Source organism: Chiloscyllium punctatum, chromosome 2 (genome assembly GCF_047496795.1).
Source record: "Chiloscyllium punctatum isolate Juve2018m chromosome 2, sChiPun1.3, whole genome shotgun sequence".
Lineage (NCBI taxonomy): Eukaryota > Metazoa > Chordata > Chondrichthyes > Orectolobiformes > Hemiscylliidae > Chiloscyllium > Chiloscyllium punctatum.
The window spans coordinates 141,587,325-141,610,290 of record NC_092740.1 but is presented as its reverse complement, the minus strand read 5'-3'; the positions used below and the strand labels follow the sequence as shown (position 1 = coordinate 141,610,290).

Here is a 22,966-nt window from a genome sequence, read left to right as displayed (position 1 = left end):
TCTGCAGTCCTCAATTTCTCCTCGTCAGTGGGAAGGAGAGTGAGAAGGTTTAAGGTTGGAGTCAGTGGGTGGGTTTGGGGGTCAGTGAGAAGGTTTAAGGTTGGGGTCAGTAGGTGGGTTTGGGGTCAGTGAGAAGGTCTAATGTTGGGGTCAGTGGAAGGTCTAAGGTTGGGGTCAGTGGGTGGGTTTGGGGTCAGTGAGAAGGTCTAAGGTTGGGGGTCAGTGGGTCGGTTTGGGGCCAGTGAGAAGGTTTAAGGTTGGGGTCAGTGGGTGGGTTTGGGGCCAGTGAGAAGGTTTAAGGTTGGGGTCAGTGGGTGGGTTTGGGGTCAGTGAGAAGGTCTAAGGTTGGCATCAGTGGCAGGGTCTAAAATAGGGTTAGTGGGCGGGTCTAAGGTTGGGGTCAGATTCCGTGCAGAATAATGGGCGTGGCCTACCCCGTGTTGACGTCGACAGGGCCCCGCGCGGTGTCTGACGTGTTTCTGCGTCATCGCATTGTGCGGTGGCCCGCAGGAGTGCGCATGCGTTCCCCTGGGTCCGGCTTCTTGTTGGCGGATGGGGATGGGGGGGATGTCTTTGCTCCATCGCTATCGGTGTGGCCTCGGCCTGTGCCTTCTGCCGTTTTTGCTGCAGGTGAACGGAGCGCAGGATTCAGGTAGGAGCCAGAGAGCGGTGTGCTCATTGCTTCACCGCGGCGGCGGCAGCAGCCCCGTAGGTGGAAGGAACAGCAGGAGGCCCTGAAACCTGTCCCGACATTCACCGCCATCATGGTGTGTAGCTGCTGGGGGCAGGGCTGGGCTGGGCTGGACTGGGCAGGGCAGGGCTGGACTGGGCAGGGCAGGGCTGGACTGGGCAGGGCAGGGCAGGGCTGGACTGGGCAGGGCAGGGCTGGGCAGGGCAGGGCTGGACTGGGCAGGGCAGGACTGGGCAGGGCTGGACTGGGCAGGGCTGGACTGGGCAGGGCTGGGCTGGACTGGGCAGGGCAGGGCTGGGCAGGGCAGGGCTGGACTGGGCAGGGCAGGACTGGGCTGGGCAGGGCTGGACTGGGCAGGGCAGGGCTGGACTGGGCAGGGCTGGGCTGGGCAGGGCAGGGCTGGACTGGGCAGGGCTGGACTGGGCAGGGCAGGGCTGGACTGGGCAGGGCAGGGCTGGACTGGGCAGGGCAGGGCTGGGCAGGGCAGGGCTGGGCAGGGCAGGGCTGGGCAGGGCAGGGCTGGACTGGGCAGGGCTGGACTGGGCAGGGCTGGACTGGGCAGGGCTGGACTGGGCAGGGCTGGACTGGGCAGGACTGGACTGGGCAGGACTGGACTGGGCAGGACTGGACTGGGCAGGACTGGACTGGGCAGGACTGGACTGGGCAGGACTGGACTGGGCAGGACTGGACTGGGCAGGACTGGACTGGGCAGGACTGGACTGGGCAGGACTGGACTGGGCAGGACTGGACTGGACTGGGCAGGACTGGACTGGACTGGGCAGGACTGGACTGGACTGGGCAGGACTGGACTGGGCAGGACTGGACTGGGCAGGACTGGACTGGGCAGGACTGGACTGGGCAGGACTGGACTGGGCAGGACTGGACTGGGCAGGACTGGACTGGGCAGGACTGGACTGGGCAGGACTGGACTGGGCAGGACTGGACTGGGCAGGACTGGACTGGGCAGGACTGGACTGGGCAGGACTGGACTGGGCAGGACTGGACTGGGCAGGACTGGACTGGGCAGGACTGGACTGGGCCGGGCAGGGCAGGGCCGGGCTCGGCAAGGCCGGGCTCGGCAAGGCCAGGCTCACTGCCTTTATTTCTAATGAAGGACTTTTGCCCGAAACGTTGATTTCCCTGCCCCTCAGATGCTGCCTGAACTGCTGTGCTCTTCCAGCACCACTCTAATCTAGAATCTGGTCTCCAGCATCTACAGTCATTGTTTTTACCTTTTATATAGTCCAGTAGGGTTATTTGAAGTCGCATGCTTTCAGAGCACTGCCCAATCACCTGATGAAGGAGCAGCGCTCCGAAAGCTTGTACTTTCAATTAAACCTGTTGGACTTTCACCCGGTGTTGTGTGACTTCTGATCCCCTCCCATCATTGGCAGGTTTATGACCTGACACTCATCACCTGTCATAGATCTCCAGCTGCCACTCAATATCCTTAACTAGTAACAATGTATCAAGTGTGACAGTTCCTGCCCTATACTTGTCCAGAGAGAGTTGTAGATTTCCGCTGCCCCTTTTGTTTTAAAAAAGCATTCTGGCTTCTGCCAATTAGGAATATGGACCCTAACGAAATCTGGTTTGGTCATGACAGCAGCAAAATGCAAGGATGCTGGAGATCCGAAATAAAATTTCAGCTGTAGTGATGTTGTGTAAGGGATAAACTATTGCTAGCACGTTGCTTTCTTGCTCATCAAAATGATGCTGTGGGGGTCCCTGACCTTGGGGAGAGACAGGATCTCAGTTAAACATCTGATCTGATAACAGTCCCTCAATTCATAACCACCTCATGCAGAAGTAAGAGTGTTACCAAGTAAAGCAACACAGCTAATTGCCAAGTGATTCGTTATTGATGTCTGTTGCATCAGTACTCTTGCTGAGTGGTGTAGGTTACCCCAAAGTTCTCACTGAATCATTTTAAATTTGCCAGTAAATGTGCTGAGTAGCCTTTGCTTAACTGTCAAGGGCTCACTCTCAGGCTGAGTTATATCCATCCTTTAACATTCACAATTAATGCAATAACTGACAAATCTATGTATATTGTCTGACATTCACAAGTGTATTTGTACAAAGACTTACTGTAGTTTCACTGTATTCACACTATTTCTTTCTCATCTAATTAACCCACCACTGATACCTTTACCAATCATCCCTCAAGTCTGAAATTAAATAAAGATGGTTGAGTAAGGTAAATCAATAACCCTTCTATGAAATAGCGAGTAAGAATTTCTGTAATGCCTCTTTCCGTTTACAGAAAGAATTCTGCTCCGTGACGTCCAAACTCTGACATTGTACAGTGGTAAGTATACCACTGGCCGCAGAACGCATCCTGTACCTCAGCTGCAGTGTGTTGGTGGCTCAGCTGGCTGCAGTGTCTTGCTTCCGAAAGTGGTGCAGTGTTATAACAAAGGTTGGGATGGTTATGATGTTCAGGTATGTAGTTGAATGTACCAGTCTAATTTCTAAATATAACCAAGTGATATTGAATTAGTTTACAGTGAGGGTTGCTCTCTGGAAGCAGTTAGAAACAAAAGAAAAACTGCAGATGCTGGAATCCAAGGTAAACAAGCAGGAGGCTGAAGAACACAGCAATCCAGGTAGTATCAGGAGATGGAGAAGTCAATGTTTCAGGTGTAATCCTTCTTCAGAAAGCAGTAGTCGCTGATGGTTAATTCCTTTACATATTCTCAATCTTGGGAACATATGTTTTGGTGGAATCAGAAGAGTGCTTTAAGGGGTGGAGGAGTATAGTGGGAAAGTGGATTACTTCCAGGATACAACATTTCTTACGTTTTTAGAAATAAATATTGCAAAGATAGAGATGTGGAGGAGAAAATAACAGGCTTTTCTGTAGTGCATAACGTCTATTAGGTGTTTGCTCCACAGAGAATTGTGAGATGACAAATGCCGAGAATAACAGGCTAGAAATGATGGCGATGGTTTTAGCACTGCTAAGGCAGGAGTTTCTGAAACTTTCAGAGGAGTAATAAGAATGAGAGCTAGAAGCGGCAATAGGCAACTCAGCCTCTCAAGCATGCCCTGTCATTTGATGTGATCGTGACTGATCTTATCTTGACCTCATTCCACTTTCCTGCCCACTCCCTGTAATCCTTGCTAAGAAAGCAATTCTTCTTATCAGCAATCATGATTTGCAGATGCCGGTGTTGGACAAGGGTGTACAAAGTTAAAAATTGCACAACACCAGGTAATAGTCCAACAGGTTTGATCGGAAGCACACTATCTTTCGGAGCGCTGCTCCTTCATCAGGTGGTTGTGATGAAGGAGCGGCACTCTGAAAGCTAGTGTGCTTCCAGTCAAACCTGTTGGACTATTACCTGGTGTTGTATGATTTTTAACTCTTTATCAGCAAGGAACCCTTGTCTCCTCAGTGACAGACAGGGATACTAAACACTGTACTACTGAGTACTACATTAATAGATCATTTCACCATTATTACTGCTATAAATGCTATCTGACAGATTCTGATCAGCCTCTGTATTGTCAATCACATTTCTTCAGTTTGATTCGTTAAAAAGTCACACTTTTGTTTTTATGCTCTGTAGAAAGCGCACACTTGTCTATTTGTTGGCTAGCTGGAAGCCAATAAGAAATATTTGGGTAACTGCATGTTAGAATCATAGAATGGTATCGTCACACAAGGAGACCGTTTGGACTGTTGTGTTCACGCCAACTCTGCAAGAGTAACTCAGCTAGTCCAACTCCCCTGCTCTTTCCCTATAGTCTTGCAACTGTGTTCCCTTCAGTTGATTATCAATTTCTCATGAAAGCCTGAATTGTTTCTTCTGCTATACTTCCATGCATCTTCTATGTATTTGCTGATCTTGAAAAATATATGATACGATTATGATGTAGTTTCATATATTTTGCTTATGTTCCATTTAGACTTCACACTTAATTCGTTACATTAGTTGTGTATCCTCACGAGGATTCTTGACCATTGTTTCATTGCCTAAAAATAACATACCTGGAAACAGAAAGGTGGTTAAGGAACTAGTCAGGACAAAACTTGATTGAGTTTTTTGAAGAAGTAATAAAGAGGATTGATGAGGGCAGAGCAGTAGACATGATCTATATGCGTTTTGGTAAGGCGTTCGGCAAGGTTCCCCATGGAACACTGGTTAGCAAGGTTAGATCTCATGGATAACAGGGAGAACTAGCCATTTGGGTACAGAACTGGCTCAAAGGTGGAAGACCGAGGGTGGTGGTGGAGGGTTGTTTTTCAGATTGGAGGCCTGTGACCAGTGGAGTGCCACAAGGATCGGTGCTGGGTCCACTACTTTTCGTCATTTATATAAATTACTTTCGTTACTTTTAAATAAAGGATTTGGATGTGAGCCTAGCAGGTATAGTTAGTAAGTTTGCAGATGACACCAAAATTGGAGGTGTAGTGGACAGCGAAGAAGGTTACCTCAGATTACAACAGGATCTTGATCAGATGGGCCAATGGCTGAGGAGTGGCAGATGGAGTTTAATTTAGATAAATCTGAGGTGCTGCATTTTGGGAAAGCAAATCTTAGCAGGACTAATACACTTAATGGTAAGGTCCTGGGGAGTGTTGCTGAACAAAGAGACCTTGGAGTGCAGGTTCATAGCTCCTTGAAAGTAAAATTGCAGGTGGATAGGATAGTGAAGAAGGCGTTTGGTATGCTTTCCTTTACTGGTCACAGTATTGAGTACAGGAGTTGGGAGGTCATGTTCCAACTGTTCAGGACGTTGGTTTGGAATATTATGTGCAATTCTGGCCTCCTTCCTATGTGAAGGATGTTGTGAAACTTGACAGGGTTCAGAAAAGATTTATAAGGATGTTGCCAGGGTTGGAGGATTTGAGCTATAGGGAGAGGTTGAATCGGCTAGGGCTGTTTCCCCTGGAGTGTTGGAGGCTGAGGGCTGACCTTGTAGAGATCTATAAAATCATGAGGGGCACGGATAAGATTAATAGACAAAGTCTTTTCCCTGCGGTGGGGGAGTCCAGAAATAGAGGGCATAGGTTTAGGGTGAGAGGGGAAAGATATAAAAGAGACCTTAGGGGCAACTTTTTCTCACACAGGGTGGTACGTGTATGGAATGAGCTGCCAGAGGAAGTGGAGGCTGGTACAATTACAATAATTAAAAGGCATTTGAATGGGTATATGAATAGGAAGGGTTTAGAGGGATATGGACTGGGTGCTGGCAGGTGGGACTAGATTGGGTAGGGATATCTGGTCGGCATGGATGAGTTGGACCAAAGGGTCTGTTTCCATTCTGTACATATCTATGACTCTATGACAATCAAAACTGACTACAGAATATATTTGTAATAACAGAATAATGGTAATAAATGGGCGGTTAGGAAAAAGGGGAGGCAATAGCTGAGTGGTATTATTACAAGGCTATGAGTCCAGAGACCCAGGTAATGTTCTGGGGAACTGAGCTCAAATCCTTCTCTGGCAGAGGTTGGAATTTGAATTCAGTAAAAATCTGGAATTAAGGTTTAATGATGTCCGTGGAACCATTGTCAATTGTCAAAAGTACTCATGTTGTTCACGAATATCCTTGAGAGAAGTAAATTCGTCCTTACCTGACCTGGCCGACGTGTGACCCACAGCAATGTGGTTGGCTCTTAACTGCACTCTAAACAATTAGGAATGGGCAATAAATGCTGGGCGAGCTAGCAACGGCCACATCCCGTGAATTAATTTTTAAAAATTGTAGAACCTTTTCAAGATAACTAAAGCAAATTGACTAAGTGAATTATTTGCTCATGTTTATAGAGGAATCTTCTCCTCGTTGAAATACAGTTTTTAGATTAAGATGATTAGACCTCGAAGGAAAAATATCTGAGGACAATGAAGCATGCCAGATCTTGTGTCATGACAAACTGCATCCTGGAATATTTAATGAAGTAATAAATGAAATTTATACATGTATAAGGCATTGCCCTGGCTTCTATATTATTGAGAAAAGGAAACAGGAACATGTTGCCAGTATTTGGAAAACAGTGAGGAAAAACATAGATTAGATTAGATTCCCTAAAGTGTGGAAACAGGCCCTTCGGTCCAACAAGTCCACACCGGCCCTCCGAAGAGCAACCTACCCAGACCCACTCCCCTACATTCACCCCTGACTAATGCACCTAACTACGGGAAATTTAGCATCGCCAATTCACTACATAGTGTTACTATTGCGAGGTAGCCTGACTTCCTGGAGAGAAGGCATTGGAGAGTGAGGACTGACTAATGACGTAGCATCAAAAATACTCAGCTGTGGGTTTAAGATTTTACATGAAGAATCCTTTGGGGATTTTTATCTATAGATTTTAAATTGACTCTTCTTTATTTAAACTTCAAAACATCATTTGCTAAAGTTATTTGTAGAAACATTGATCAGAGGCGTAGTGCTTCTAAAAAGGATCAAACATTATCTAAAGTGTTATGAACAGTTTTTGTTTGAAAGAAAGGATTGGAACTGGGAAGTTACTTCAGGAATTACTATAGGTCTAATTCCTGCTTAGGATATCCTTAAATTTGAAATGGGCACAAAATCTGCAGACAATATGAAACTAATGGGAATACAACCAACAGGGAACACATTGTACAGTTCATCCACTTTACTAACACCTTCCACCCTGACTGTCTCAGACTCCTCCCTCCCCTTCCTAGACCCCTCCATTTCTATCTCGGGTGACCGACTCAACACAGACATTTACTACAAACTGACCGACTCCTACAGCTACATAGATAACACTTCCTCCCATGCTGCCCCCTGTAAAAACGCCATCCCATATTCCCAATTCCTTCGCCTCCGCTGCATCTGCTCCCAGGAGGACCAATTCCAATACCGAACAGCCCAAATGGCCTCCTCCTTCAAAGACTGCAATTTCCCCACCGACGTGGTCGACAGTGCTCTCCACTGCATCTCCTCCACTTCCCGCACCTCTACCCTTCAACCCCGCCCCTCCAATTGCCACCAGGACAGAACCCCACTGGTCCTCACCTTCCACCCTACCAATCTCCGGATACATCGTATCATCCTCTGTCATTTCCGCCACCTCCAAACAGACCCCACCACCAGGGATATATTTCCCTTCAAAGTTTGGGAGAAGATTTGTAGCTCAGGTGCTCGTTGTTGTGGTTCTGTTCGCCGAGCTGGGAATTTGTCTTGCAAACGTTTCGTCCCCTGTCTAGGTGACATCCTCAGTGCTTGGGAGCCTCCTGTGAAGCGCTTCTGTGCTGTTTCTTCCGGCATTTATAGTAGCCACTATAAATGCCGGAAGAAACAGCACAGAAGCGCTTCACAGGAGGCTCCCAAGCACTGAGGATGTCACCTAGACAGGGGACGAAACGTTTGCAAGACAAATTCCCAGCTCGGCAAACAGAACCACAACATATATTTCCCTCCCCACGCCTATCAGTGTTCCGGAAAGACCACTGCCTCTGCGACTCCCTCGTCAGGTCCACACCCCCCTCCAACCCAACCTCCACTCCCGGCACCTTCCCCTGCAACGGCAAGAAGTGCAAAACTTGCGCCCCCCCCCACACACCTCCCTCCAAGGCCCCAATGGATCCTTCCATATCCATCGCAAATTCACCTGCACCTCCACACACTCTCACACATAATTTACTGTATTCGTTGCACCCAGTGTGGTCTTCTCTACTTTGGGGAGACAGGCCGCCTACTTGTGGAATGTTTCAGGGAACACCTCTGGGACACCCACACCAACCAACCCAACTGCCCCGTGGCTGAACACTTTAACTCCCCCTCCCACTCCACCAAGGATGTGCAGGTCCTTAGCCTCCTCCATTGCCAGACCCTGGCCACATGACGCCTGGAGGAAGAGCGCCTCATCTTCCGCCTAGGAACCCTCCAGCCACACAGGATGAATGTAGATTTCTCTAGCTTCCTCATTCCCCCCCCCCCCACCTTATCTCAGTCCCAACCCCTGGATTCAGCACCGCCCTCTTGACCTGCAATCTTCTTCCCGACCTCTCCACCCCCACCCCCTCTCCGGCCTATCACCCTCACCCTCACCTCCTTCCACCTATCGTATTCCCAGCACCCCCCCCCTTTTTTTTTTCTGAGCCCGCTTGGCACACCAGCCTCATTCCTGAAGAAGGGCTTATGCCCGAAATGTTGATTCTCCTGCTCCTCGGATGCTGCCTGGCCTGCTGCGCTTTTTCAGCACGACACTTTTCAACTCTGGTCTCCAGCATCTGCAGTCCTCACTTTCTCCTAGGGAACACATTGATCAAATAATACAGTTGGAAAGATTGAGGAGCCAAGTGACAAGTGTCATTTAATGTGACTGTGGATTGGGAACAGATAATAAATACATTGGCAATATAAGCTAAATATTATCTTTCCGTAGGAGAGAAAATAATAGATGGTATTGGGGACACTGGAAGATAGATCTTTGCTAAAGCAGTTTCTGATTACTTCAATGACAAAATTAAATAGGTGTTATTTATTTCATTCCATTGATTATATGAGTGATTGATTGATTCTGAGTTCATACAGAACTCTGATCCAACCTCACCTGAAGTACTGTGTCTAATCTTGGTTAATGTGTGAAAGAAAAGCCCTTGGCATTGAAGTTGGTGCAGCAAAAGATAACTGATGCCTGCGTTATGAAGGGAAGTTGGGAATAGTCATGCTGGAGAAGAGCGGGCTCAGTAATAAAATATTCAGGATCTGAGCAGGTATAGGGCAAGATAAGTGGCAATATGTTTAACACAATCTGAAATTCTACATCAAAAGGGCATTGTCTCAAAGGGAGGATTTCAATTTAATTCCTCAGTGCAACATTGAATGTATGGAGTGGATTGTTGATTGAGGCAATGGGACCGATGGAAAATTTGACAGAGTTAATTGTATCGCTGGAAAGTAACTTGATAAAGGGGAATAAACAACCTTGGGTTTTTTTTAATCATTGTGCATTTGAGATCTTAAGAACTCAATCTGAAGGGATGAAGGAGTAGAATTATTGGCAACTTTTAGAAAGAAATTGAACATGTACTTGAAAATTTTCTTTTAAGTTGCATGATTATTGGGAAAGAGTGTTGGAGTTGGTATCCAGGTACCTCTTTTAAAAAGCCAACACAAGTAAATCGGGCTGAATGGCCTCCTTCTGTGCTATTTAATGTTATGATTGTTCTTTCTTTCAGACTGAACAGTTAAAATGGTAATTAACCCAAGGAGCTTTCTAACTTTATCTATTCTTAAACCCCCATATCTAACACACGATCATAGTGGGAATGCAAGACAGACATGGAAAAAGCATATCAATTTGGAGCAATTACCGTCAGTTGTGAGGGATATAACTATCCAGAAGATCCTTATATTTTGAGGGGATCCTGCGGACTGGAATATGTCATAGAACTTACTGAGGAAGGCCTTCGGAGAAAGAAATCTAATTCTGAATTTGCTTATAAACCAAATAACAATGAAATTCCCGCAGATTCCGATGATTCATCCTCTTATCTTGTGATACTTGGACTGTTTTGTCTTTCTTATCTGATCTACCTCATGTGTTTGAGAAGCCAAAATAACAGTAATGAGATGCCGCAAAGCAGTACTCAAGGTTATGATGAATGTTTCAACAACGCAGGCCCCTCTGGACATCCACCACCACCTGGCTTTAAACCAGACTTTGGAGGTAAATCTGTCAGGATTCTTTAATAAAATAAGATTGTACAGCTATTGAAAGCAATAATCATTAAAATATTGCATTTCTTCAGAAGAGGCAACTTGGTCTAGCAGATGTGCGTGCTACTTTGGACAAACATCTGAAGTATGAGTAGAAGTGGACCATTAAGACCATTCATTAAGATTATGGATTCTCTGTTTCAAAATCCACACTCCCAGCTGTCCCCAGTAACCATCAATTCCGTTGAATACTTAATACAGAGTTAGATGGATTTTCATTAGACAATGGATCTGCTTCCAGCATCTTATGAAGTAGAATGTTCCAAAGTTGCACAACTGTCTAAGGAAAAAAAAACTCCTCATCTGTCTGTACAGAAATCACAAAAGCTAGCATGCGCATTTAGTAGCTGATGGGGAAGGCAAAAGGGAATTTATTGTAAAGGGAATGGAGTATAAAAAGGGAAGTTTTGCTAAAACGATACAATGCACTAATTAGACCACACCTTGAATACTGTGAATAGTTTTAGTCCCTTTATTAAGGAAAGATATATTAGTTTTGAAAGCAATCCAGAGTAGGTACATTAGGCTAATTATAGGTTTGGAGGCATTTCCTTCTGAGACAAAATTGAGGGGATTGGGTCTGTTCTAACTACAGTTTAGAAGAATGAGAGCTGAAATATATACAGTTCTTAATGGGACTTGACAAGTTAGATTCTAGAGGTTGTTTCCAAGTGTTGAAGAGTCCAGAATGCCAGGCAAAATCTCAGTGAGCGGTCACCCAATTAGAATAGAGTTGAGGAGGAAATTATTCTGTGGAGGTCATGAATCTGTGAAATTCTTTACCATCGAGAGCTCGAGAGGGTTTCTAAGTCCATTGAAGGCCAAGACACAAAGACTTTTGCTCAGTAATGGAATCAAGGGTTATGAGGAAAAGACAGGAAAATGGAGTTGAGGAGACCAGCCATGATCTGATTGAATGGTGGAGGAGACTATTTCTGCTCCTATGTTTTATGGTCTTCTGGAAAGGGCTGCCCCAAACTTGAAAACTGTGTCCACCAGTTCTTTACTGACTTTCAAGAGGAAACATCCTTTCCACATCCACTTTGTTAAAGTCACTCAAGATCTTACCTCTCATCTCATTCCTGCTTAATTTGTTCCTTGGTTAAACCTTTTTTTTTCCCCTTTCAAGTTTTAAAAGCTGCTATATATGCTGCTTCCATTTCTTTGTTGTGTAAACACATTTTTATAAATTTGACCTGCTTTGACTGATTATCTTACCTGCACACCTCTGGTAGGAGGCAGTGGAGTGGTCGAGGGTTGTTTTTCGGACTGGAAGCCTGTGACCAGTGGTGTACAGCAAGGTTCAGTGCTGTACACTGCTGTTTGTCATTTATATAAATAATTTGGATGTGAATATAGGCATGGTTAATAAGTTTGCAGATGACACCGAAAGTGAAGGAGGGTATCTCAGTGTAGCGGGACCTTGATCAGATGGGCTAAGGAGTTTAATTTAGATAAATGTGCGGTTTTGCATTTGGAAAGGCAAGTCAGGGCAGGACTTGTACACTTAATGATAGGATCCTGGAGAGTGTGACCAAACAAAGAAAACTAGGAGTGCAGATACATTGTTCCTTGAAAACTGAGTCACAAGTAGAAAAGGTAGTGAAGAAGGCATTTGCCTTTATTGGTCAGTGCATTGAGTACAGGAGTTGGGATGTCAAGTTGCAGCTGTACAGGACATTGGTTAAGCCACTTTTGGAATAGTGTGTCCAATTCTGGTCTCCTGCTATAGGAAAGATGTTGTGAAATTTGGAAGGGTTCAGAAAATATTTACAAGTATGTTGCCAGGGTTGGAGGATTTGAACTATAGGGAGAGGCTGAATAGGCGGGGCTATTTTCCCTAAGTGTCGGAGACTGAGAGGTCACCTCGTAGAAGTTTATAAAATCATGAGGGTCGTGGATAGAGTGAATAGACAAGGTCTTTTTCCCCAGGGTAGGGAATCCAAACTAGAGGCCATAGTTATAAGGTGAGAGGGGAAAGACTTAAAAGGGACTTCAGGGCCATCTTTTTAAGCAGTGTGTAGTGCATGTATGGACTGAGCTGCCAGAGGAAGTGGTGGAGGTTGGAACAATTACAACATTTAAAAGGCATCTGGATGGGTATGTGAGTAAGAAGGGTTTACAGGGATATGGGCTAAGTGCTGGCAAATGGGACTGAATTAATTTAGGATACCTAGTCAGCATGGACAGGTTGGACCGTAGGGTCTGTTTCTGAACTGTGCACCTCTGACTCTGGTTGCTATTTTGTCATAAAGAGAAACTATATTTATGTCTTTAAAATCCCTCATAACCTTCGACATCTTTGAGTCTAGGAAATTAAAAGATCAATATTTCAAATTTGTTTTTTCTACCAGATATTTTTAACCTACTGTCTTGAATTTGGCAGTCCAATCATGAAAGAGTTAAGTTTAATCTGTATATTCATCTTATTTTTAAATTTGGGAATTTTTGTAGTACTTATGACCTGGGTTTTCCATGTTGACGTTTGTCTTGTCTGCACCCTGTTTGATCTAGAATTATTCTGTAATATCAGCATTCAGCCTCACTCAGTATAAATTGGTTGCAGTCAGCCTCCTTGGACATGTTGTGACACACTTTTATGTCATGGGGTTTAAACTGGAACTTCTGGCCCCAAGGTAGGGATCCACAAGTTGGGGATTGTGTGGCCCACTGTGTCTCAAGACCTCAAAGAAAACGTTGAAATATTAGTTGTTTCTCCTTATAACGAGCTGCCCAGTGTTATCTTTCAGTGTCCCTTATCTCTTTTTTTCCTCCCATCAGTGATCAGAGTTGTATTCCAGGTAAAGCTGGATTAACATACTATACAATTTATCTTCCTGAGGTTTCTGTTCTATCTTTCCTACTGCTGCATACTTTACTCGTGGCATCAGTGGTTTAAAAAAAAGTTTTCCCTTCCCTATTTCTCTTAGCTGTGTCATTCCCTTACCTTTGCACAAGAGAGAAGATCTAACACACCCACCTAAATTAGTGCTAATTCTGTTTAATTTGATACAGAATCTGTCTAATCAGCTTTTCAAATGATCACATATATAATTTTCCACATCCGAACTCGTGAGTCACAATTGAGGTAAGGATCAATGGCTACAATTGCGTTGCCCATATGGGTCTTCTGTTTACCATCTTTTTTAGTTCATTTGAGGTTAGCTGACTCCAATGGAGTTTAAGTGATATCACTGAATGGAAAGGATATTACCATGGCGCTTTGTTTCCCTTCAGCTTCCATATTTCTAATGTCCTTAATCTACCTCATTTAGCTTCATTAATTCAAACACCCTGCTTTGTCCTTCCCATGCTTCTCTATATATTTCATGGTTTTTACATTTTGTTGATTTGACTTAAAAGGGGAGAAAGCCCCAGGACCTGATCAGGTGTACCTTGGAACTCTGTGGGAAGCTAGGGAAGCGACTGTTGGGCATCTTGCTGAGATATTTGTATCATCGATAGTCAGAGGTGAGATGTTGGAAGACTGGAGGTTGGCTAACATGGTGCCACTGTTTAAGAAAGGTGGTAACAAGCCAGGGAACTATAGACCAGTGAGCAGCCTGATGTCGATGGAGGGCAAGTTGTTGGAGGGAATCCTGAGGGTCAGGATGTACATGTATTTGAAAAGGCAAAGACTGATTAGGGATAGTCAACATGGCTTTGTGCGTGGGAAATCATGTCTCCCAAACTTGACTGAGTTTTTTGAAGAAGTAACAAAGAGGATTGATGAGGACAGAGCAGTGGACATGATCTATATGGACTTCATAAGGTGTTCAACAGGGTTCCCCATGGGAGACTGGTTAGCAAGATTAGATCTCATGGAATACAGGGAGAACTATCCATTTGGATACAGAACTGGCTCAAAGGTAGAAGACAGAGGGTAGTGGTGGAGGGTTGTTTTTCAGATTTGAGGCCTGTGACCAGTGGCGTGCCACAAGGATCGGTGCTGGGTCCTCCACTTTTCATCATTTATATAAATGATTTGGTTGTGAGCTTAAGAGGAATAGTTAATAAGTTTGCAGATAACACCAAAATTGGAGGTGTAGTGGACAGCGAAGAATGTTACCTCAGATTACAACAGGATCTTGACCAGATGGGCCAATGGGCTGAGAAGTGGCAGATAGAGTTTAGTTTAGATAAATGCGAGGTGCTGCATTTTGGGAAAGCAAATCTTAGCAGGACTTATACACTTCACGGTAGGATCCTAAGGAGTATTGCTAGACAAAGAGATCTTGGAGTGCATGTTCACAGCTCCTTGAAAGTAGAGTCTCACGTAGATAGTATAGTGATGAAAGTGTTTGATATCCTTTCCTTTATTGGTCAGTATTGAGTACAGGAGTTGGGAGGTCATGTTGCTGCTGTACAGGAGATTGGTTAGGCCACTGTTGGAATATTACGTGCAAGTCTGGTCTCCTTCCTATTGGAAGGATGTTGTGAAACTTGAAAGCTTTCAGAAAAGATTTACAAGGATGTTGCCAGGGTTGGAGGATCTGAGCTACAGAGAGAGGCTGAACAGGTTGGGGCTGTTTTCCCTAGAACATTGGAAGCTGAGGGGTGACCTTAGGCTTATAAAATCATGAGGGGCATGGATAGGGTAAATAGACAAGGTGTTTTCCCTGGGGTGGGGGAGTCCAGAACTATAGGTTTAGGGTGAGAGGGGAAAGTTATACAAGATATAAAAACCTAAGGAACAACTTTTTCATGCAGAGGGTGGTGCATGAGCTGCCTGAGGAAGTGGTGGAGACTGGTACAATTGCAACATTTAAAAGGCATCTGGGTGGGTATACGATTAGGAAAGGTTTGGAGGGATGTGGGACTAGATTGGGTTGGGATAGCTGGTTGGCATGGACGAGTTGGTTTGAAGAGTCTGTTTCCATGTTATACATCTCTATGGCTTTGCAGCTTAATCCTCTATTTATTTCCAGAGAAAAGTGTCTCTGCAATGAAAAACAAAAACCTTCATCAACTGCTTCTAGCCTGTGCTAGCATTGTTGTTCATCCCTTTATTTTATCCTATTTTAATCATTTTAATGCAACTGTTGTCTATTCTGTCTTCATTAGAGTTTAAAAAAAAACTTTCTTCATCACTAGATGCCACATATTCTTCTACTTCATTTCTATGATTGGTCCTTCATATTCGTTGGAAAAATCCAGCATTGCTCCACCATTATTGGTTATCTTGCCTTGTGTAATCTGCAAATGTATTTTGTTTCAAGGTTACACATCTCGTGGGGCGTATCCACGGAGTAGAAGCTCAGGACCAGGCTTTTGGACAGGTTTAGGAACAGGTGGTTTGCTTGGATACTTGCTTTCCAGCAGAAGGTATTACATTTACAGTCTTAAAGATTAAATGATATGAACACACTTCTTAGAATTCTTGCTTCTAATCAGATTATCTTTACTAAAGCCATAAATGCACACTTACAGTGGTTTTGGTAAGGAACCCCTTTGAATTTGATGGTAACTTAAAGGTGTGACCAAATTGCAGAAGAAGGTGAAAATCCTGAAGTCATGCTCTGTCATTGATAGCCATCCCACAGGTTGCATTCTCGACCATCCACGCTAACGATCAGTGAAATTAACTGATGTGTGGAGAACTTATTTCACTTTTGTTCCCTTGTGAGAAACCCATTTAAAAAGTGAACCCTTGATCCGATGAAGTGAAATTTGGATTTTTATGATCCTGTGTCATAAGTACTGCTGTTTAAAAAGTGGACGTTGCTAAATTCTGACTAATTATGATATATTTCTAAACATGATTTGGAGATGCCAGTGTTGGACTAGGGTGTACAAAGTTTAAAAATCTCACAACACCAGGTTATGGTCCAGCAGGTTTAATTAGAAGCACTAGCTTTTGGAGCGCTGTGGTGGTTGTGGAGTACAAAACAAGTTTTAAAGAATTAGTTAATATTTCAGTATCAACCTACACCTCCATGTATCCAAAATTTTATTTCACATTCTGTAAAAATAGTGATTTAATTTTTGGTTATTTGTTGTCACTGATCATTAGCTTGGGTGGTTGAGAATGCAACCTGTGGAATGGCTATCAATATGTAAATGAGGGGTCTATTAGAAGTTCTTAAGACATTGCTGACCAATCAATGTGTGGGTCTATGCATGATTCTTTCACAGTCCCTGTGGTAGGCAATTCTAAGTATGAAGTAACGTACTTTTAAAGCACAAACATCCTGTAGAACCAGAAGGTGCAGGAACGCTCCTTCAAATTCAGTGGTGTCACATTGCCCACTGGGCACATCTTCACCACAATCCACAGCCCATTCCAACACCCTTCCTGAAACATATCCAAGGGTCACTGATAATGGTGCAGGTATGTTGGTATTGATGGTTTTACTCGGGTGCGATGAGGTATATTGACCAAGTTCATGTCTATGACAGTCACATTGTGTATGCTTTCCTTTATTAGTCAGTATTGAGTACAGGAGTTGGGAGGTCATGTTGCATTTATCTAGGTCAGAGAAAGGCTTAGGTTTTGGATTAAATTTAAGTGAACTTATTTTTTTGCAAGTTTTTTTGAACATTGCACTTTAACTCATGGTTGAACACGGAAAACGAAAGAGATGCCTTGAAGCATGACTTCAGGCATCCAGACACAACCATAATGACACTACAAATAATTTAAAGGCAGGATCTACTTATGATGTCTAGCTTAGGAGAAAGGACAGTATAGATGCCAGCAAGCCAACATCGATTTCTCCCTAGCAGTTTGTTGTGTTTTGCATGACCTTTGTTCATTGTCCCAGTCATACTTAATACTAAAGAAAACCTAATCAGGCCACATTTCAGGAAGTAACAGATTTGTACATAAACCTTTGTCACCAACAAGTGCTTCAACATCAGCTGAGAGCTCACTCCAGCCAACTGTTTTTGCTTAAAGTACCGAGAAGCACCCAATATATGTATTGCAGTTAGCCAAACAAGAAGAACAATAGTTTTGGGCATTCTTTATGTTGTTTAACATAGTGATCAGATGATCGAACCAGAGGGCATATAGGCTGGAGAGTCCAGTTTTAACAGGATAGCACTGGCATCAAACCAGCAATGCGCACTGATTGAAATCATGCTTCATTTGCTCTGCACGCTGCCAGCAATGCTTAAGAACACCAGTGCAAACTTTTCACAAAGATAGCTTCCAGTGTGCTTGCTGTCATGGTAATATTTTCATTATTCAAACCTAGTAGTGCCCAAAAGAATAGCACTACAGAAGCAAGTTAACCTTGAACTCTTCTCCCCTTATATTGTAACTAAAAATGATTAAATACTAGTTTTCAAAACCATAAATGCCAAGAAACTATAGCCACGTTTTTGCACCATGGTAAAAGCAAGAGCCATTGCTACAAAGAAGTCTCACTGAGAGATATTGATCTCGAAGACCCCTCGTTTGCATATTTGAGTTTAATTCCTGTTTGAGACATTGTTATGGACCAGACCAAACCCCCTCAAAATATATTAAGATGATAATCTAGACCCTGATTTTTTTTTTCATTTTAAAGGCAAGTGTAAGACATTGCATTCCAGATGTAATTTGATTAGTCAAACTCCTCGACTTGTATCAAAACGCACTTTGTTTTTGCACTACGGTTAAAATACAGGCAAAATAAAAAGAAAAGAATTGACTTAAAGGTAACTGTTGAAATGCTTACCAAAATAATATATGTAAACAAATGAACTTTTCCAACATCGTAATATCCCATAAGCGCACCCTTAACAAAGGCAAATTCAGTAAAATAGATTGTCTCACTTGCAATTCCAGCAGTCCCAAACTTTTAGCTGTAACAGAGAGAGGAATAAGAACTTCCACATCCAGCTTCAAGACCCCAGCAAGTACTGAAAGCTAAAACTAAAATCCTGGTTCCGTGGGCTGTTTTTATTAGTCCAACGTTTTAAAATAAAAACTCCAAGGCTGGAAAGCTATTTGCTTAATTGACTGGGCATCTCTGTCTCAACTTTCTTTCATTAAAAAAAAACGACAAAATACACCTCTTAAAGCTATAGTGTCGTCACATTATCTAGTCCATTTGCCAAAAAAAATTGCCTCCACAAATTTAGCAATTTGATTAATGTCTACCAGTCTGGGCAGTGTTCATTGCTGTGCTTAATTTATTCCTGAAAAATTAGCGGAAGCATTTTGACCTGTGTAAATGTTATGCAATACTGAGGAGGGTTTGTCTTTATTCGACCAATAATGGATGAAAAGTAATTTCATATACCTGCTTTTCTGACACAGTAGCGCAAAATGTTAATTGGACTTGAATCAAAAATATTATTTTAAAGCCTAAATAATAATGTTTTTTAACCTTTTTCACTTCAGATCACAGCCAAACCCTTCACCTTACGTACACTACCCAAATTATTCTGCGCATCAACCACAGACAAGTGGGCAAACTGGTTGGAATCCTGAAGGCCGAGAAACCAGGACAACATCGGGTAAACATGGTTTCCTTTAAATAGTGTTGAGACAGTAGGTTTGTTGCTTTTCATTTTCACCGATTGTACCCAAAATATCCTTTTATACAGGTTTCAGCATTGAGTTGTCCATTAGCAATAATTAAACACTATGGGAAGAATAAGTTTCAAAATGGCAGCTGAGTTGGAGAAATAATGAAGTCTTAAAAAGGTCAAACACAAAATAATGGCAATCTCAGTAGGTCAGGCAGCACCCTTGAAGAGACTAACAGAGTTAATGTTTTGAGTTTTGTATCACTACTTCAGAATTGAAGTTCTGAAGAAGTCACACCATACTTGAAACATTAACACGTTCTTTCTCTCCACAGACATGTTGAGGTTCTCCAGCATTTTGTGTTTGTTTCAGATTTTGAGCATCCACTTTTGCTTTTATTTAAATGTTAAATGAAGTTGCCTGACTGCCACATTAGCAAATTGTTTCCTGCCTAAATGCATCGTATGCAAAAGATTTTTTTTATAAGATATAGAATGTATTTGCAAAGCAGTTAAAATTACTGGATCAAATTATTCTCTCGCTCTTGCTTTAACAGGATTTGGTGGAACAAAAAGAAGATGAAATATACAAGATATGAGAGAAGATTTCATTGTAGAATTGTTCAAAAGTTGCTGCTTCAGTTTGTCTGCACAACCCAAGGCTGTAGCATTTTGTGAGCAAGAGAGATTCTTGTATTGTTGAATAGTTTTAGAATTTTCATTATTTGACTTTTTTTATATAACATCCAACTGTACTTGGAGCCTGTAATAACAATGAGGGTATTACATAAAGTGAGGAATTCATGCATGAACTTCTGCTAATTAATGGCAGGCAATAATTTATTACAATTTTGAAAGAAAATATTCAGTAATGTAAAGTCATTTTTTAAAAAATTCATTCACTGGATACGAGCATCACTGGCTAGGCCAGCAGTAATTGCCCATCCGTAATTGCACAAAGGAAGGTTAAGAGCCAAACATTTTGGTGTGGGTCTGGAGTCACATGTAGGCCACACCAGGTAAGGATGGCAACTTCCTTCCTGAAAGGAATTAGTGAGCTAGATGGGTTTTTCCTGACAATCAACGATGGATTCATGGTCATCATCAAACTCTTAATTCCAGATATTTATTGAATTCAAATTCCACCATCTGCCATGGCAGGATTTGAACCCTGGTCCTCAGAACATTTCCTGGGTCTCTGGATTGGCAGTACAGTAATAACACCACTAGGCCATTGCCTCCTCTTAATATGTTTGCTATCCCAATACACTTTCAAGTCTCCTAGTAGTTGAGATGGAGTAAAGCAGAACAAAGATCATATTTGCTAAAACCAAGTGGTGCTTTTGCTAAATTTCCTATTTCTTGTCATAGCCAGCGCACACTTGAAAGGAATTATACACAAAGTGCATTTTACCCCTCTGCAACTTTATAGGAAATCCCATATGTGGCAAATTAAACTAAGAATATTGGGAGATACCGACATTTAAAAATTAACTTTTGTCTCAGTTTTCATAGAAGGACCTGCTCAATATGTAATGTTATTCCTCCAAGGTGATGCTGTGCTGACTCATGGAGTTTCCTGTTTATTTACCACTGGTTCACTTTCTTCACGACCCTTTCCTCCCACTTCTGACTATTATCTCCCTTTCTTTCATGACATGGAGGTGCCGGTGTTGGACTGGGAGTGGACTAGGTCAGAAGTCTCAACAGGTTAATTTGAAATGCCTTGTCCCTTTCTTTCCAGCAGAGATAAATTTCTTCAGTCTTGTATTTTCTTTTAAGCTAAATCGCACTTTTTTTCAGCCCTACACAACAATGAAAAGTGTAAGTTCTATAAAGACACAGGAGGCTAAATATTCAAAAAGACAAGAATATCTTTGCTTGGCTTTATGGTTCTCAAATATTATAATGGAAAAGTTGAATACGTAAAACTTGTCCTCCAAGACTCCACTTAATGCTAGAGTACACCTGCATCCTGCGTGGGACATTGGGAAAGAATCAGGGAATATAGGAATTGCTAAATGAAAATGACCAAAATGTATATAGGTCTCCTAATATTTTGGTAGTTACACAATGCAACATTAGGGTTTCTAACTAGTCTATCTTTAGCAGTCATGACACAACCAGAAATGTCCTGAGGAAAAAAACCATCGCATAGAGAGATTTGGAAATCATATGCAGGGTACCCCAGTGTTGCCTTTGACATATTGACATTTTGAATTCCTGAGACCACTGTTTTCTTTAGTTCTTTACAAACTTCTGGTAACTCAAGACTCACTTGCAAATTATGGCCTTTAAATTACCATGCATACATGTATGCAATTATGTAAAAGTACCTTGCAATGAAATGAATTGGCCATGCCCAAAAAAAAAATATTTCTTAATGCTTATGTTTCCTCCGGGTGTTACAGTTTCCTCCCACAATCCAAAGCTGGGCAGGTTAGGTGAATTGGCCGGGCTAAATTGCCCCATAGTGTTCAGGGATGTGTAGGTTAGGTGCATTAGTCAGGGATAAATTGGGTAGGGGAATGGGTTTGGGTGGGATATTCTTTGGAGGGTTGGTGTGGACTTGGTGGGCTGAAGGCCTGTTTCCACACTGTAGGGATTCTATGATTCTATGACTCAATTCCATTCCCAAAAATGAAGGCTCTGTGTGGTAGGCCATTTTTATTTTGATCTCATGAGCAATACACCACATAAAACTGATTGTGCAAGAAAGGGCAATGTTGCTTTGCTTGTAATCAAAAGCATTCGATATTTTTCTCAATAAAATTCTGTCCTTTTCCTCTGTGATGATGTAGCTTGTGCTTTTAGTACGGTGCTTTGTGTACATTTTTGACAGATGTTGAAAGATTATACTAGTTGGCAACACATTATCGCTGCCCATCACATGTCAGTTAAGAAGAAATGGCCAAAATAGCCCACCATGTGTGTTAGCTACAGAACCTTGGACAGAAATTTCCTGTGCTTATTTGCCTACTCAGATATAGAAATGGATGAAAAATAAGCACAAATGCAGTGTGATCAATTTGAATAGTAATCAGATGGTTGTTTACTTCTACCATGGTGCCTCACGTTTTCCTTTATTAGCTTTAGATAATAGGCACATTCAGTGGGAAAGATATTAGCTGATTGGTCCTTTTGAATTTTTAGCGACTGGTATACTTTATGAAACTTCAGCTGCACTGTGTTCTGAAGAAGGTTCACAGGATTCAAAATGCTAACTCTGTCTTCTCACCACAGATGCTGTTAGGCCTGCTGAGTTTCTCCAGCAATTTCATTTTTCTTTTATTTCAGCTGCATTATGACTGGTCAGTATGGTAAGTGCACGCTTCAGTCCGAATCTGAAATAAATAAATCCAAAATAGAAAGATCATTATCAATCTCCAGAAATCTGAACTGGGCAACTGTGAACGACTTGTGCATCACTACACCTAAATTTTTGTGTTATTCATGCAAGTTCAGAAATTACCCTTAGCGAGTCTTTTGCATGGGGCCAAGATGAACCTCAGACATGACAAAGGATGGAAACAAGGCGAAAGGAGAGTCAGAGTATGAATGGCATTCCTTTCCCATCCTGATTCATCAATTGGAATTTTAAGTTCTAAGTAGCAACAGCACACAATCCCAAGTTGAAAGCACCTCTTAACTATTCAAATCTGGCACCAATAACACAACTAAGGCCCTAAAATAGGGAGCATTAATGGCTCCTCTAACAAAGATCAACTGAGGGTTAAGTTGGGACCAGTGAAGTGAGTTTAAAAGCATGTTTTTTTTCTTATCATCCAGGAAGAACTGTAGTTTGGAGAACAGTAGCTCAGTGTGTTCCCAAACAAACCACAAGCTCAGGGATTTTAGGTGCAACACTTGAAAAATAAATGTTAAGGAATTTTTAACAGAAAGAAGGAAAAACTGCTTTACACAGAGTCATGCAGCTGTAGAATTCACTTCGAGGATTAGAGTTGTTTTCATTTTGCATGTTTGTTATTTAATGCCCAGGGCAGTTAAGAATCAACTACATTGCTGTGGGTCTGGATTCGTGATTAGACCAAGCCAAATATAAATGGAAGATTTCCATCCTTTAAGGACATTGTCAAAAAT

General features: G+C 42.6%; 1 protein-coding gene across 1 annotated transcript; it reads left to right on the top strand.

The window, feature by feature from the left end:
* The first annotated feature begins 487 nt into the window (after positions 1 to 487).
* On the top strand, positions 488 to 21,655 carry saraf (store-operated calcium entry-associated regulatory factor). The gene is made up of 6 exons (XM_072589153.1): positions 488 to 652; positions 2,958 to 3,136; positions 9,950 to 10,355; positions 15,625 to 15,730; positions 18,738 to 18,853; positions 19,423 to 21,655. Exons 1-6 carry the CDS (start codon positions 553 to 555, stop codon positions 19,446 to 19,448), a joined length of 933 nt encoding a protein of 310 aa, XP_072445254.1. The 5' UTR covers positions 488 to 552; the 3' UTR covers positions 19,449 to 21,655.
* The last annotated feature ends 1,311 nt before the right edge of the window (positions 21,656 to 22,966 follow it).

Coding starts and splice junctions, on each gene's coding strand:
- saraf (XM_072589153.1), top strand. CDS start 553: ATGGGGATGGGGGGGATGTCTTTGCTCCATCGCTATCGGTGTGGCCTC. Junction 3,137..9,949: donor GGGATGGTTATGATGTTCAG/GTATGTAGTTGA, acceptor ACACGATCATAG/TGGGAATGCAAGACAGACAT. Junction 10,356..15,624: donor CTTTAAACCAGACTTTGGAG/GTAAATCTGTCA, acceptor TTTTGTTTCAAG/GTTACACATCTCGTGGGGCG.